Source organism: Pseudopipra pipra, chromosome 7, assembly GCF_036250125.1.
Source record: "Pseudopipra pipra isolate bDixPip1 chromosome 7, bDixPip1.hap1, whole genome shotgun sequence".
Lineage (NCBI taxonomy): Eukaryota > Metazoa > Chordata > Aves > Passeriformes > Pipridae > Pseudopipra > Pseudopipra pipra.
The window spans coordinates 12454319-12472240 of NC_087555.1; the positions used below are offsets into that span (position 1 = coordinate 12454319).

General features: G+C 38.7%; 1 protein-coding gene across 3 annotated transcripts in view; it reads left to right on the forward strand.

Moving 5' to 3' along the window:
* Positions 1-17922, forward strand: part of BMPR2 (bone morphogenetic protein receptor type 2) — a 107432-nt gene that overhangs the window by 43112 nt on the left and 46398 nt on the right. For all 3 annotated transcript variants that reach the window (XM_064660556.1, XM_064660557.1, XM_064660558.1), the window contains exons 2-3: positions 9715-9888; positions 10958-11137. In XM_064660556.1, the coding sequence (XP_064516626.1) occupies positions 9715-9888; positions 10958-11137 (354 nt within the window). The remainder of the gene's footprint in view (positions 1-9714; positions 9889-10957; positions 11138-17922) is intronic.

Here is a 17922-nt window from a genome sequence, read left to right on the forward strand (position 1 = left end):
AATCATGGTTTTTGCTAATTTGCTTCTACTTTCCAGTGTTTGAGCTTGACAGGTTTTTCAGAAGACTTTTGTAATGTGCTTGGACCATTGCATTTCCACATTGGACACACTGACTGGATTTTGCTGTAATATGAAATGTAAAGGTTTTGGGATTGGCTGTAAGTTGAAGTCTGGTAAGAAAGATGAGTATTTCAAAGCTTAAGAAAGTGAATGCTAAAATGCGGTGACATTTTACTATTTTTACATTAAAAAACCTGCTGTAGTCTTTTGCTGTAAAGCCTTTAGCTGTTTCTTAATAGAAAAGTTGTGTGGTAAAATGCTGTCAGTCCTGTTTGATCCCTGAACTAAGGTACTGTTACTGTTTTGTAACATACCAGAAGAGGTTTTTTCACAGCTAGCAGGTGATATATTTAGGAATTTCATATTGGACAGATTGATAACCTTTTCCACTACCTGTTTGTTTCGTGCATTTTGTTTTAATTCTGTCTAGTTAAAAATCAATGGGAATTTATTAGAGGGGATAAAGATGGAAGGGAGAAGCCTGCTGGACTAGACAGACTTACACAATAAAAACAAATGTCCTGCATACCAGCTGAACACAACTGTGAAATGGTGTTAAGGAAAATGCTGAATCATTGAGAGAGGTAGATTCTTGTTTAGATGTATATACATTGTGGGGGAGGTCTTGTAAGGTGGGGGCAGCTCTGATTAGTGGCCTAAGTGAAGGTAGTCAAAGGTCACCTTGTTATGGCTGTAGTAGAGACTTCAGGACACTTGGTTTTAATTCTGCAGTTTGTCCTTCTCTGACCCTGGTTGAGCCAATGAGGTACATCCTCATTATAGATTCAGCTCAAATCTCTTCCCACATTAGCTGAAGAATGCCTCAGCCTCTTGATACTGATACAGTAACAGTATTAACTTGGTTTGTGCAAATTTGCTTGAAATTCTTGAGTTTTGACCCAAACCACAGGTGTTGCTATCTTTCTTGCCAGTATGCCTTGAGCTTTTGCTAAATGGATGGAATTTTGAATCTGTGGTAATGTCTGGTTTGGGTGAGGTTTGCACAGCGAGGTGGTCGAGTGGTCCTCAGAAACACTTAGAAGGTTGTAGAAATAAAGCAGTGACAGTTTATGGGCAGTAAGCTCAGGTATTTTTTCATAACATCTGGCAGCATTTGGGAACTACGTAATTTCTCAGCTGCTAGCAATAAATCTCTGCCATCCTGGTTCTCTCCTGTGTGACTCCTCTTGCTTAAGCTCAGTTCTTCTAAGGTAACACTTCCTTTGAGAGTAGATTTGGAGAAAAGGAGAACAAGGCCTTCAGTAAAGAGTTTGAGTTGGCAATTTACTTTTTGGCCTCTCCATACCTCTCTCTTCACATTAATTCCAGTTAATGAAATTCCTGGTATGGTGAGTGCATCTGGCATATAATACTAATGGGCTGCAAGGGGGGCACGTGTTGGTGGCCAGGGGGCAGTGGGTCTGTGCCAGAAGGGTCAGCTGGTCCCAGATGGGGCTAAGAGGAGGCCATGGACTATGTACCACAGTGGTGCAAGACAGCAGTGCCTGGGTGGGAAGCAAAGTGCAAACTTGGTGCACAGCGTGAGAGGCACAACACAGCTGCCACATGGTCTGGTTCTGTTGTGTTAATTTAGTGCTAATAGACCACTGGTTCTTCAGAAGGAGGCTGGAACACCAATGTACCCAAGCCCTGTTGAAGAATATGCAACAGGAAAAGGCTGGCGTCTCCGTTGCTGCTTGTAGCATTTATCAGCAGACAACACAGTGTTAGAAAGGGAGCAAGAAAAGAAAACAGATTTCAGACTTGCTTCCTTGAAGGCTAGACTGAGGAGAAGGAAAGATGAAAGTATATCCATGTACAGAAAAAAGACACTTAAATTTTCTAGTCTCGTGATGTTTTGAGGGCAAAGGACCTTGTAATGAACATAAGTGATTTTGTCATCTGCATGTGCAGTCAATCACTTCAAAATGGGTATCAGTACTAGCATTTATTTTAGTTTTGGCACCAGTTCTCAATCAAAGCCTTGGCTCTGTGTAATTGCCAGCATTTGAAACTGTGATGTTACACAGCAAAAGCAGACAGAACCAAAATAATTGTCATCAACGAAGGCTAAGGACATGCAGTACTGTGAACAGATCATTCCAGATTTTAACACTGAGTATAAACTGTAAGGGCTTCATTGTCAAAATATATTTTGCAGTAAATCTTGAGGTACATAATATGTCCTGTAAAATAATGATTGTGATGTTTTTATTTGCTCTCCTTTTCTTAGGAGGAGACGAAAGTTATGACCAGAGATGCAAATTTCTGAATAATTTTTCTTTACTCTCCTGCCTCTCTCCTTGAAGTTCTACTGTATTCTTTTGTGCAAGCTTCCATTATTTCATCTTCTTCTTAAAATATTAATCTAGTGGTTGCTTTTTGGAGCCCACCTGGAGGACTTTTGACATGGCAGTTTGCTGTAAAGCAATCGGCTGTGCCCAACCAGACATTCCCTGGCTACGGGTTGCACTGTGCTGCTCCTGACCTCTTACTCAGAAAGTCTGCAGGCCATTTTGGGTTGGTTTAGACCTTCATGCCCTTATGCCTAATCCTTAGGCAGACAATGTATGTCGTTTCCTGACCAGTCAGCACAGATCCCTGCTGTGCAGTTGGTCAGACATGCTACAAAGCAGGGTACTGGAAGCGTAAATACTCGGCAGATTACCAGTAGTTTAGTGTTTTTCCTCCCACTCTAAGTTAGTATTAGGGGTGGTCTGTCTGGTGAAGCATGGCTTCCTTCAGAAGACATCCGCTTGTGATACATTTTAATGCAAGTGGATACACATTTAGAAATATTTGTTATTAAAACCTCTAAGGAGAAAAAGATGAAAAAAGCAGCAGTAGAGTGCTTGCTAAGTGATGATTTCTTCAAGATTTTGTTTCTCTGTACATCACACCAGAATTTAGGTATCAGTAGTTGAAAAGAAATACTCAAAGGAGCCTCCTGATGTACAATACTTTAATCACCTTCCCTTTAATAGTTTGCATTATGAAGACACATACTATCTCATAACCCTGCCTTGAGGGCAATGATGTTTCCCTGTATTGTGTAAATAAAAGAACTCCATAGAAAGCTGACAGGGCCAAAATAAAACAGGTTTTGTGTCTATGGCTGTTCTGATGAAAATCTGACTAATTGAAAGGACAAGTTACAGAAAAAAACCTCAGTCTTTATAAACAAATCTGTTGCAACCTACTGAGGTTCCCAGTTGAATGTATGGTGGCCTATATTTAAAGAAATCCCATTGCAGGCAAACAAATGCTTGGAAAACTTCTTCTCTTTCTTTTTTTTTTTTTCCAAGTCTTCACCTATATGGTCATGAAGGCAGTTGGATGTAATTACCACCACGATACCGGTGTGTGTGGTCTGCGATGCTCGCAAGCCTGTTCTTGTACCTTGCGTGCGAGTTCGTCTTCTGACTGTTATCTGAGACTCTTTTATTTGTGACTGTTGCATCACAAAATGTTTTGCCTGGCATTAATCACAAAGTGGCAAATGTTTTATTTATTTATTTATCTATCTTTAATCTAAACAAGTAGACCATGGAGTAGCATTTGAGTAACATTTGAGTCTTTTTTCCTTCCTTTCCCCCTCCCTTTGCACTTGATGCGAATTCTGTGTACTGCATTGAATAGATGCAGGGTCAGGAGGCGTCAACTAAGTACTAATGGAACTGACTTCCGATGCTATTAATGAAAGCATGACTCATGTTCTAAGGATTTGCAGTTGGATTCCTGTAACTTTTGGTATTTCTGTTTCATTGTTTTCAGTAATTATGTTTTCCTAGAACACAAAATGATCGCGAAAGAATTAATGTATTAAAAACAAGAACAGCATATTCATTTGTTTAAACTCATCCTAGTATGGATGAATTGTATATTAATCTCACAAAAGATTTCTGACACAGAGAGTAGTTACACTTGTAATTTTCTTTTGATCTTTGCTGTTCAGAAATATCTTTAGCGGGGGAAAAAGGCAAATATTCAAATAGTAAACACAGGGTGTTTTTGTAGTGAACAGACATTCAGAATTCACATATCAGTGTGAATCAGTTCTCTGTTTCTGAGCAGTTGGAAACAGCAATGTGGTTACAGGGAGAAAATACTGAAAACATCTATATAGTATTTCTCCTGTGATAACGTTCAGATATTTTTTGTTATTGTTGATGGTAGAACTGGTTAATGCTAAGATTGTAAATCGTATAAAAACCTGAGGCATATGCCAAGAAGGAAACTCCTGAAGCCCTGGTCCTTTTCCTTGAGACTGGATGATAGTCACATGGGGATGAGCTCCATGCCCCCAGAGTGTTGTGGCAGTAAGACTGAGCCCCAGAATGGACTTGAGAAACTACAGAGAATTCCCAGTTCCTTTATAATTTCAGGAAAGTAATTTAATGGAGTCATTTCCCCATTCTCCTTTTGGAATAAGACAATAAATTTTCACAATCTTCTTCAAGTTAAGTGTGCAGAGATCAGACTCACCGGTAATGGCAGCCAAGCAGGAAAGCTGAGAACATTTACTGTTCCTTAGATGACTGCTTGAAGAAGCACCTATATTCAGTTCTGATGCCACTCATGTTTTAAGAATGGTTTTGAAACTGGATAGAAAAGTGTGGTTTTGTATAAACAGAGGTGTAAAATGGGCTGGAGAGCAACAGAACTCTTTTTTTTTTTCCTCTGGTTTATGATAGGGAATTGACGAGCTTGCTATGCTGTCACTGGTTTTTCCCTTGGTACAACTTCTGGGAATGGTGCCTTCCCTTTTTGTCTTTGTTGGAAGCCTCTGCTGGATGAGAGAACAGAAGCTTGAGTTCATTTTACAATTTTTAATGAATTATTTTGACATAGTTCGTCTGGTACCCAGGTTCAAGAGGAATGGAAAATTGGCGTTTCATTATAAATCCTTCATGATTTGTTGTTTGGATTTTACTTTTGTCCTTTTCAGTGTCAGCCTCTCTGTTGCTTCTAGCAACAGAGCTAGAAGCTGTTGTAGAGCTAGAAGCTAGAAGTTGTCTGTAGCAGCAGATTTTCCAGTGGTGTATGTCATGTAGGGATTCAGTTGCCGTTTGTTTGTTTCAACATCTCTCTCATGGTCTTTCATTAAAGGTGAATTAGAAAAGACCTGACTGTATAATGAGTTCTGTGTGATGAATAAATATAGTTTACTATGAAATCTGCCTTATAAAGGTAAATTCAGGGCTCTGAAAGGCGACTTCAGCCATGCAGCAGATGTCCTGTGAAACCTGTGCCACCACTTATTTTGGTGCTAGGTCTTGGTTTTGTTTGTGTGCTGGGACATTTCATGTCTGGGCAGATACAGTTTATAGCTTCATCTGTAAATGGCTTCTGCATTTGCTGATTTGAGGATACACTGCTGGTACATCTTGGGTCTGTGGAATGTGTAAGGAAAGGAGCTCTGCACAGTGAGCTGCTCGTGGGGCCTTTGTGCCTGGCGAGCACATGAGTCTGCTGGGGCTTTGCCCTTTGTTTTTCTGACAGGTTACAAATGAACTGGAGGTATCAAATGGAGCAGGAGCCTCAGTCTTTATAGGATAAGTTGTTTATTTTAATTGCTCTTGTTGTTTAATGAAGATCTTAACATTAAGGTATTTCCTTGGGTTTGTATCTATTTGAACTGAAGACAAACTAGAGAATCCAGTAGTTCTAGTCTTACCCTACCATTTTGCCTGCCTTGGAGGCAAAAAGTGGCAGGTAGCCCAGCTGAAGAATAATTTTTGACCAGTTGCTGCACACTGAGTACCTGGAGACCTGCAAGCCTTGCAGAATGGTTGAGTTTGGGAGAAATCTTGGAGGTCATCTTGTCCATTCTAGGATCACCTAGAGCCATCTGCCCCAGACCATACCCAGATGGCTTTTGAATATCTCCAAGCATTGAGTTTTGGAAGCAGCAGCTTTGGAACTGTTTCCAGCTAAGCTGCTACAGAGAGTGTTAGTGGCTGCCCTCAAAGGTTGCAGATGCACAGCTCCCAAGGGACGGGTGGATGTGTTTGAGCTCGGAGAACAGCCTGCATACTTGTTGGCTCCCGTGATGACTGAGAACTGACATAAAAGGTAATCCATGGGGAACATGCATAAATCCAAATAAGCCACAATATTTTACCTGGAAAAGTAAGGTTTCTGTTAGACTTGGTTAAACTTTGAAGCAGGCACTCCAGCACTTTTGTGTTGTTTTTGTAGTAGTATTTTGTATTACTTCTTTTGGGCAAAGTTTAAGGCGCACTCCTCTAGGCTAGAGGTGGCTTTCAAGACCTGACCTAGAAATATTCCAATACTAAAATTTTTTTAGACCTGACTAGGTTCCACTGCCTGGAAGAAGAAAACCTTACTGCCAGATTCCCAGAGCAGGAATGTTCCAAAATCACGCAAAGAAACTGAAGCAGCTCATCTATTCTGTTGTTCTTCAAGATGGTTTCTGTACATCTGAACGCCCTACCCGATTTTCTTCGGCATTACAACTTCAACAATGAACCTACAGAGGCCATAGAGAAAAATAAAGTAGCTTTTGTTCCGTGTCCCCTGTTCTCCAGATGTTCCATGCCATCAGGGAAGGGGCAGGGGTCAGCAGAGTATTGCAGTGGGTACTGCTCCCACAGGGGCTGTTCTACTCTAAGTTATAATCGAAGCAGGAATGTGCAGTGATCAGCATGAAAACTCTAGTTGTTGGATGAGTAACCTTTATTTTTTGTTGGAAAAGTTTCCCACTGAGATCATCTGACAGTAAAATGTGTCAAGTTAACTTGTATTTTTATTACTTTGCTGGAAAACTGATAGACAGGTTGCTAGCGGTGTGAACTGTATTTTGCCATGCTTGCCCCTTCCTCCCCTCTGCAGGTATTCTTGTAGGGCAAGGTAAATCTTTTAAATCAGAAAAGACTTTGATAGCAGCTCATATTTTCTGTAGTGTGTAGTTGGACAGCATCTAGCATGACGGTTAACAACTTCTCTTTTTTCAAGTATCTTCTGCATAACCTTGATGCTAAGAGATTTATAGAAAGATGAAGAGACCAGAATAGTTAGCAATTAAAGCTGTCTCAGACTCTGGAAAACAGACATGACACATGCAACTGTATTTCTGAGTATAAAGCAAAACCTAAATGTTTTGGGGTTTTTTTTCCCCTTCCATTAAACAAGAGGTTAAAATATTTTATTTTTTTTTAAACCTATTGAGGTAGGTATTATGAAAGTGGACTTTCCTGGAATTACTTTTTTTTTTAGTAAGGAAACCAGATTCGTGTGTCTGTTTCATAAATTCTGTTAAGTTTGTTTTTCACAGTAAAGTCAAATTATGAAAGGGCTTATGTTGCAGCAATTTGAGCATTTTGTAAACAACCAGCATCTTGGATGGCCTTAGCCCCACTCAGCAATCATTCACAATGGATTTTAAAACCTTCCTAGTGTCCCTTGGAGCAGATGGGCCCTATTTCACAAGGCTGTGTAATTCTATCCCATTTTTAGTCTTGAAAATTTTAATTCTGATAGTTTTTTCTTCTTTTGATTTTCAAAAAGTTAGTCAGCTCCAGTTCCCTTATGGCAGTGGAGTACTGTCCTTTCATACGTTGTTTCTTGGCCAGTCCCGTGTCATGGAGCAGAGAATGCAGGACAGATGCTTCACGCCTGGCATACTCAGCTGTTCCTGAGAGTAAAACTACTACGTGCAACTGGCAAGTACTGCTGGAGGCAGCATATGCTGGCTGTTAATGTGTGACCTTTTTGTACTCAGTAACTTGACTAGCTCTACCCATTTGGATTTTAAAAAAAATTGGATACGAAATTTAGGCAACCGAGTTTCTGACTATCAAGTACTGCTTCATAATAAATGTATTTATCACTGCAAAGCTCTAGTTCTAAATGTAAACTGTTAATAGTGCACTGACCCTTGTGCAGAGGTGGGTGAGTAGCACAGACTGCCAGCCAGGTTCTTGGGATATGTGGAGCTGCAAGTGATTGAATTACACTGGCTGAAGAAGTTCTTGTCTCTTCAGCTGAGAGTTTTACTGCCACTGAGCCGACGTGCAGCTCAACTGCTCATACACGCCCTACCAGACCACTAGAAAAATAAGCTAAGTTGTGCTATTTTAGTTACTGCAGCCACAGAATAAACTGGGAGACACTGACTGAATGCTCTTCTTGGTGGTGCAGCATTTTATGGTTGCCTCAGCATAAAAGAATTACGAATTTTGACTCCTTAATGAATAGCAAAGGCCTTGGAAGTGAGACACATGTGTCTGAGTCTCTTGGCTTTTCTTTTTATTACCCAATCATCCGCACTGGGGATGCACTGGAAGTGCTTCTGCAGTAAGTCTGCCTTGCTGCAAAATGGCTTCTTTGGGGCCAGTGCTGTGAATAATAAAATAAATAAATGCTCTGTGAGGAACTATTTTATACAGTACCTTTCATAACTTAAAGTCACATATAGTGTAATTTTATTTTAAGTTCAAAATCTGTTTTCCCAAAAGACCAATCTACTTCACCTTGCATCTTTTTGCTACCAATGCTTTCATGGGAGTTAAAGAACTGGATGAAATCTAGTTGTTGAAATAACCTAGTACAAATTCTTACTGTGATTGGCTGTTTGCTGAGCTGTACTTCTGAATAATACTTAAGTGCCTTGTATTTACACACCTGGCTTCCCATGCATTTTATAATATCACTAAAGGAAGAATGAAAATATTCTAAATATACTCACTACAAATGTAGGATTTATTTATCTTGAACTTCTTGCCTTTTTGAAGAATTTATTGTTTAAATGTGTTTATTCTTCCTAAAGAAAAGATGACAGAGGCAGTTCAAACATATGAGTTGTTAAGATACTACATTTTTGAAATTTATTGATGAAATAAAAATCAGGATACTTTTTGTGGGTGGTTTTAGTTTTGTTTTAATGAAAAAAAACCCGAAATCTTTCAGGTGGGAGGGGGGATATTTATTTTTGTGCTCTCTTTGTATGTTTTATGATGTTGTGCTGGACATTCCACAGGGAGACTTCACATGCAGTGTTGCTCCTGTTTACAGGCAGTGTTTCCCAGACCTGCTGGTCAGTTGTAGGGGCTTTACTCTGCTAGTTTGGTTGTTGGTCATTAATGAAGTTGTGTGAAAGAGCCCAAACTGATCAGCTCCTGAGGAAAAAGCAGTAAATGTCAGTGCAATGGCTGGGTCATGTGGAAAAGAAGAGCTAGGTCAATAGCCAAAGAGTGGAAAAAACCCTCTGAATTCAGTAGGCACTGGACTGGGTGCAGTCTGAAAAAGATCATCTTGGTTTAGGATCTGTAAACAATTAGGTAACACCTGCAGTTGTTGGAGAAACCAGCAAATAGCTCTGTAATTTATGCTTGAGGACAAGCGATGCAGATGATGGCAAACTGTGCAATGAAGTTTTTATTCTGCACCTATGAACTTCAAACATTTGCACATTCATCTTGTGACATCTGTCGAGGTTTTTTTTGTCATCTGTATGAAAGTAACTTTGGGATAAACCTCATTTTTATTTCTGTCTGTGGGAGTAGAGTTTAAAGAATAGATACATATAATTCAGGATGATTTTCAATGTGTCTTTCCAGAAGACCTTAATCGTCCTTAATATTTTATGCATAGAATCACTGACAAAAATTATTTTTCTTTTTTTGTCTAAAGCCACCCAGAGTGAGGAGCGGCTGTGTGCATTTAAGGACCCATATCAGCAGGACCATGGAATCAGTGAGAGCCGAATCTCCCAGGAGAATGGCACAATTTTGTGCATGAAAGGTAGTACCTGCTATGGACTTTGGGAAAAAACACGAGAAGGAGACATACATCTTGTAAAACAAGGTATGGAACAGTTCAGTTTAAGAGCAGTAGTTTTGCTACTTATTTCATGTTTTGTGACCTAGCCAGCAGGTACAAAGATGCACAGCTGCAAAACTAGACTTCTTGCACATTGTACAAATGCATAATTATAAATTTCCCATTTAGCAATTTTAAATATGAACAGAAAGTTCTTTTGAAATAAATGACTTTTAAAGGAAACCAAAGACATCAAGGCACAGCTGAAGGAAAAAGCACTCAAATTTCTTGTTACTTAGGATGTCCAGAGGCTTGTGATGTCAGGATGGCTTTCTTGAATTTCAGTATACGTATTGATGTTACTTGGATGCAAGTTAATTTAGTATAAAGCTGAATGAAAGCTGGTATTTACAAACAGCTGTGCAGTCGTACTCCATGTTGTTTCATGTTTGATCTGGCAATGTGCTGAAGGAGGCAGACTGGCTGCTCACCTCTGCCCCCCTGCTGCCTCTCTGCCTTCCAGACATCTGTACATAAATGACATTTAACTGCCATTGACCATACTTGGGAAGGAACAGTTGCTGCAGGGAGAAAGGGCCTGGTATTAACCAAGAAATAACTGTAGAAAAGTCCAGTGATGTTGACAGTGAGGAAGGACAGAATTTTGAAAATTGTGCAAGAAGCACCAAACTACATAGATGCAGTCTTGTGGCCTAGGGAGGGGACTAGGTCACAATTCATTTAGACTCTAGACCAAAGGGTGGTGATATAGTCTGTGGTACCAGAGAAATGGGGAATGGCATGCTTGTGCTTTGAAGGCTTAGGAATTCAAGTTTTATCATATTAAGGTAACAGCTGGACACCTCTGATGTTGACCTTCATTGCTGCCCATGTTTCCTCTCTTTGACTTGGGAAGTTCTAAAAGAAATTCTTCAGGTTTTGATTTAGAAGGTAGTAGTAAAGTCAGATAAGCAGATTATGATAACTGTTTTCACCCCACTTCATAATGTTTAATTAGGTAATGTATGGATTTCTATAGGTGTGTTTATCTATTTGATAGAACTAATTTTATGCTTCTTTTAAGAAAGGTTCTTTAATTTGCCTCTTTTTACAGGTTGCTGGTCTCATATAGGAGACCCACAGGAGTGTCACTTTGAGGAGTGTATAGTTACAACCACCCCTTCCTTGATTCAGAATGGAACATACCGCTTCTGCTGCTGTAGTACGGACTTGTGTAATGTCAACTTCACAGAAAATTTTCCACCTCCTGATCCTACTGATACAACACCTTACAGTAAGTCAGATGTTTCCCTCTGTGCTATTTTGTGGTTTAAATGTCTGAGAGAAAGATGCTTCTTTCATGGTACTGTTAAATGTGAAACCTGTGACTTTTCTATTTATGTGCCACGGAGACGGCAAACAGAACAGAGCTTTCACTTACAAAGTTTATCACACATATATTCCACAGTGCTCCAGAAAGACTGAGCTAAATATTTACAGCAGGATTGTTTCTATAGGCGACTGCTGAATGCAGATTACATTTTCCAAAATGGTCTGTGATCCTGGGTGTTTTGATAGTTGGATGCCCAAGCTCATAAGCCTGTGGGGATATTCAGGATTCATGACTTCTGTTAAAAACAGGCCAGTAGGTTCATTCACCTTTGGATAGTCTGGCCTGTCTGTTCAGTCATGGTGCACAGGTAGCTTGGAGTGGTAGAACCGGTCTTATATCAGACTGTAGAGATTCTCTCCAACAGTCTTACAGTGCTTTGAAATCTGACTTCTTTCTTTTGCATATCTCTGGTAGGCGTTAACTTTGATATAACATTCAAAAATACTGGTTTGAGCAATGTAATTTTCTGTTATAAAATCAACATAACACATGGATCTAAATCAAGGGATCAAATGCTTAACCTTCTGTGACAGAAGCACGATCATAACTAGCAGGCACACTGCTGTGCTGTGTTCCAAGAGTTAAGAACCTGTAAAGAGGCTGAGTTAGTGGCCTAACGTAAACATTTGGATAGCCTTTTCTAAATAAGAATTGTGAAAGAGAAATTAAATACCGTTAGGTATGTAAAGGGAGACACAACTGTTCCCTGTGTTGAGAGTTCTTTATCAGTGGAAAGTGTTTTGTAAATGAAGATGTCTTTAATTGGGTAGCATTTAGAGCTGTAGAATGCAAAAGGAATAGTTTGTGTTTAGGAATGACAGTATTTGAATTAACTTTAGCGTGAAGATCCCGATGCTTTAATTACTGATGCTTTCAAAAATGGCTGTAGGGTGGAGTATTTGTAAACAAGTGTGATCAAAATGAGGGCTTGGCATACTAAAAAATAAACAGCCTTTACTGGGAAGTGCATACAATATAAATGGGTAAAGAAAGTTGATAAGACATGGTGCCTTTTGGTCGATAAGGCTATTTGTAGAACCAGTAAATAGTCACCATTTAGAATCAGTGTCTCAGCTCAGCACTGCACAATGCAGAACAGACTCTTACTTGATTCTTGTAGTAGTCATTGGATTGTGCTCCCCAAATGTGACTGGAGTTAGTGTTGTGGAGGGAAATTAGACAGGAGGAACAAAAAGTGTAAAGATAATTCCCTGTCCCCTTCTGTCCCCCCAAAATAGGAAAACCAGGTTCCTACAAAATGACTTGTGCTTCTTCAAGGGTAGAAATTACAAGCTGAATTAATTCAGTTATTGAGTGATAAGATCTTCAAATAGTTTTTATATGGAATTTTTACTAGTGAAAGATCTTATGTTGATTTGAAAGTGAGGGGGGGGATTAAATTTAACACAGTCCTTAATTCACCCAGCTGTAATTGAGTGCTGCAGCATACATTTCTACTGACTCAAACTGTTCTGTATTATTGTGTCACCTTCCATTTTCATAATAGGCAAATGTGGCTTTAGGCATAAGCATAAGCAGATTGCTGCCGAGCACAGTTGTCTGTCTGCTTTGACAAGGTTAAGAAATGGAGATGGGCCATTCCAGTAGCACAGATGGCCTCATTTGCCACTCTGGTGTTTTATTTGTAAAGAGATGGAGATGGGCCATTCCAGTAGCACGGATGGCCTCATTTGCCACACATCCCACAGAGATGGGGCTGCTCCTGACCTTTTATATCCCGCACTTGTAGCACTGTGGAGGCAGAGGATACTCTAGGAAGCTGGAAGGGTGAAAGAATGGGTAGGCTGTGGCACACAGACCCCTACAACATTACTGACCTCCATTCCAAGTGCTGGAGTCTTCATGGTCCCTTTTTCAGCCCTCTCAACTCCTTCCAGAACCCATTTTGGTGCTGTAAGATTCAGTTTTGCCATCTGAACATGGAGAACAGCACTCTTTCTTTGGCAAAATTCAGTTTTAATGGAATTTTTGGGAAGCTTTGTGTTAACTACTAGATACCTTGCTTGGGCTCTCTTCCAGCCTTTCTATTGAAGGTGAGTGCTCCAAGGGCATTAGTAAGCTTGGCTGCACAGGCTGTGGCAATCTGTGTTACCACACCTTTCAGATAATAAAATTGAACCGGTCACAGTCATATAGGAAATCTTCTGCAGAAGGTTATTTCACTATTGCCTGTGAACTGTAAGAACACTTATTTCATCTGTATTTTTGATAAAGCATTAGAAGTGGTGCACATTGAATAGTTCTTGAATGACAGAAAGTAATGTATGTGGCCTCCTAGAACTGTTCTTTTGATCCTGGAAATTTCGAAACAGAGGTGACTGGTGTACAGTTAATTGTGTGAAGCCTAAGTATCTGTAAATGTTTTTCTTCTGATTTTCAGTAAAATCACACAGCATAAAAAGTTCTTGGAATAACAAGTGTAAATTCAGCTATAGTTTAAAAACTAATGGAACCTGTAAACACTACTGATGACCTTAGTCAGTTTAAAGTTTAATTATTAAGGAAAATTGTAGCTGTTCTTTTTAAAATGATTCCTTGAAGGCTGTATGAAGGATCTGTGGAAACAGCAGAATAGTTAGGTTATTGAGCTAAATCCATCCAGAACAATAATGAAGGAATAAAACAATTACTTTGTACAGCCTTTTGTATGCAGTTTTTGTATGACAATTAACAGTGGTGTGTTGAAAGATGTAGCTAGACTATAAATGATTCAAGGAGATGAGAGTAAGTTAAGATCTTAATACGTGTTAGATATAACAAATTATCATTGTCATAAAATATAGCAGTTATAGAAATTAAGTGTAATATTTAAGATAATGTCAGTGTTGGTTTTAGGATGTCAAAATGTATTTATCACACAGCCATATCTGGTAGAATGTTTTTTTGGTTTTTCGTGGTTTTTTGGTTCATATTTGATCAGGAAATAAATATAGGCTATCCATTCTGTTTTGTAACAAGTTTTATTAGAAATGAAAAATAAGATTAAGGACAAACAGGTTCTGGAAGCTTTAAATTTAATCTTTACTGCTTCTTAATGTGCAGCTGGTAATTTAAAACTATCATACATCTGAGTAGTCATAATATTCTTCCCTTCTATCTTCAAGATAATCCAGGCAGATTTGAGTAGTTGTTGGTTGCTAATCCCTCCAGCTAGAATTTTGCAAATGCTGTAGGATGGGTTGTAGTCTAGAACCCACAGTCTGGAGGTATTAAAAATGCAAAGACTAAGATAGCTGTTTCCTGATGCTGGGAGGAGCAGTGGTTGGAGCAGGGTGGTGACTTTGAATCTCAAGATTTGGTTGTGGAGTTTGGAGCTATTGAAATGCAGAAGTTCAGAAACAACCACTTATCCTCAATCTAAGCTTGCACTTCTGGGGAAAAATATACTTTCTTCTGCCTAGCTAAATGACAAAAAATTGACAAAAAATTTTCCATCTTAACTTCAGCCAGTATATTCATATACCCCTTAACCCTGCCTAAAGAGGGCCAGCTATGCCTTCCTGGGTCAGTGTTTTGAGACGTGTTTACTTTGGCTTTGTCAAATATTTAGTTTGAGACTTGCCAAATATCTGCCTCCTATGTCTACAAAATGCTTTCTAAATTCTGAGGCTGTTTTGAAGACAAATTCATTAGTTCCTCAATCATTCATAATGGCCAGTTAAATAGAACTTAAGTAGCTAAAGACTTAATGATGTCCCTCGTTGGTCATAGATATATTGCTGTAGTGAAACAGTCACGTTAAAATAACATCAAGATGAAAGCAACAAAACAATTTTTAATTATTTTTTTTCCCTCAAGGCTGCATTCCTGGCTCTGCAAATAAATTAATGTTAGAGCAACTGAGTGTTAAGAATGTATTTTTGTATGATATATGGAAAAAATCCCTGGCAGCAACAGTTGAGCATTACTGGTACTTACTGTTGAAAATTATGTAGGGCATTCTTCTAACCAACAGCAAATGGTGGCTGCAATTTTTAGAGGCTTTAGGAAACTTTTATTCAATAAAAGCACAGAGATTTGGATATAAAGAGACTGCCTCACACAGCAAAGGAAGTTATTTCTTTATTCTGGAACACTCAAAGATGGGTTTATCTTTCCAGTGGAACATCCTTGCCTTTCCTTGCCAGCCTTCTTGCTAGGTATATAAAATATGTATGTAGAAGTCTATCTTAGGTGCACACAGAGTTGTGGGGAAACTTGGATGAAAGCTACCATTAAAAAAAAGTAATTACTAATATATGTGACTGGGTCAGGTTAATTATGGTGGTAATAAGAGAGTTTTCATTTAACTATTGTTTTTGTGAGGCAGCAGTTGGACTCATGTTGCTGTGGGCACGTGGCCCAATCTAACTCCCTCTGAAGCTGAATTAGATCATGGCAGGCTAATTTTGGAAAGTTGTAACCCTGCTCACTCTCAGTTGTTATCTTGAACTGCTTTTTCCGGAGAGCAGCATCCGATATTAGTTTGTGATTGAAATGCATTTACTTCAGCTGGGTCGCAGTATCTGATCAGCTAATTTTGGAGCTGGTGTTTAAACTGCTCTTTCAGTTCTGATCTGCTTAATCTAAGAGAACACTCTGTAACACATTTTCCCTCGCGTGCGCTAATTTTTTGCTTCAGGTGATTTGGATACATAGTAAAGGGGAAATTAAAAACCTTTGCAAGGTGGTAGATATTGGGCATTAAAAGATGGAGCTGGGACTGATCTACACGAGGCTTAAAACTTGTACCCTTGAAATGATAGGGAGTTGGTCAAGTCAGTGAAGAGATAAGGCATTTTATGTCGTTAATGTACCTTCACTATGTTATAAGATGGGGAAGAAATATTAAGACAGTAATTAAGGGCCTTAATATCTCTTTAAAAAAGCGTACTTTGAGACATTTAAGTATTTGATGCAAGAGAATGATACTGTGCCTCCAAGGAAGTTACTTTAGAGCACTGTAGAAAATGAAGATACTGAACTGCTAAAGGAGATTACATGTGAATGTGTGTGGGGATTTCTAAGTATGTGTCTCTGTTAAAAGAGATTGTATGTGGAGCAGCTAAGAGAGGGGGAAAACAAAAAGTAGGGGTTTTTTTTAAATATTTTTTAATATTCTGAATAATTATTAAATATTTGGATTTTAGCCAGCTGTTGACAAAGTTTTGAACCTTCAGTTGCCTTTCCGTCTGAAATTTGGTGCTTAGTGTTTGGTTTTTGCTGTTTATTTGGTTACAGGAAATTAGTTAACTGTGGAGAGGGCTGTGACACAGGGTGCACATTGCTGTAAGTGCATAGTGATAACATTTTGGAAACGTATTCTAATTAAGGCTATGTCTTGTGTGGTTGCAGCTGAGGGAAAGGTGATAGTATTGAGGATTAGCGGAGGGCAGAAAAAGTAGAAGTGAAAGTTGTTGCAGGAAGCAAAGTATCAAAGCAATTTTTTTAGAAATTCAAGTGAAAACTTTTAATTTCCATAGAATTAGTGGAATGTTCCAAAAATCTCCCAAGATAACTGGTAATGCTTGTTGAGTAACTTCAGTTTCCCGTTAGAAATGAATCTATCAAAGCCCAATCTCTTAAAGATTGTCGGTAGCAGCACTTACTGTTTTAACTTCTGAGACATCATAGTCTCCCGAGATTAAACTTGCATCTTTACTGAATTTAAAAGTAAAGCTTTGATGTGAAATTGGAGTCTGAATATGAAATATTAGCTGTGAAGGCAAAGCCTCCTTAGAAAACTGTACGTGTAAATTTTTTCTCTTACAGAAGCATTTAATCAGGAAGATGAAATTGGAGTGTTTTACTTGCTCTGGCATTGAAATATTTTGAAAATGTTTTTAAATTTCTGTTATGCACCAAACCCGTAAAATGCTGAAAGCTGTGTTAGAAAAGCAAACATGTTTATTTGAAAAAGGAGAAACAATTCAAATATTATTTTTACAAAAAAAAAAAAGCTCCAACCCCCCCCTTTTTTTTTCTTCTTTTTTTTTTTCCTTTTATGAGTATGTTCCCTATTGCTTTGTCAAACTAGGAGAGCTGTACCAGGTCACCACAGGGCTGTGCCCGCAGTAATTAGTACTGTGTTATGACCCATAGGTCTGAGAACAAGGAATTTGCAAAGTTCTTTTTAAAATCTGCTGACATCTCAAAAAAAAAAGCTTTTTGAATGCAAGGTGGCATTTTTGTCTTTATCTCGACGTTGCAATATAGGATGTTTGTGAAGTGCTTTCTTTCAGAGGTCTCTATTCTTCAAGTAGATGTGAGAATAACTTCTGGCTTATTCATTTGATATAACTGTCTGATCTTCATCTCTGTCGTCTTCCAAGTGTCCTGCGTATTTCTAGTACTACACAGCAACTATTTTATTCACAGTTAAGGTCTAAAATGAAGAAGGGAAACAAATTTTTTGAAATGCAATCGCTGTTTTTTTGACACCTTCAGTAATAGTGAAAATGTACATTTTAAGCTAACTGATGTCTGTAAATAGGTGATTCACAGTTCTTTTATCATGTACAGTTCCTGAGGTGCTAATTTGCATCTTGACTGGAAATTAGTTGCTTATGTTTTATGCACAGTTTAAAGAACTGCAAATATCTTTGGGTAATACAAATATAGTAAATATATTTTTTCCATTTACGGGGAATGTTGAGTATTGTCAGACTTTTTTATGTTGTGGTATA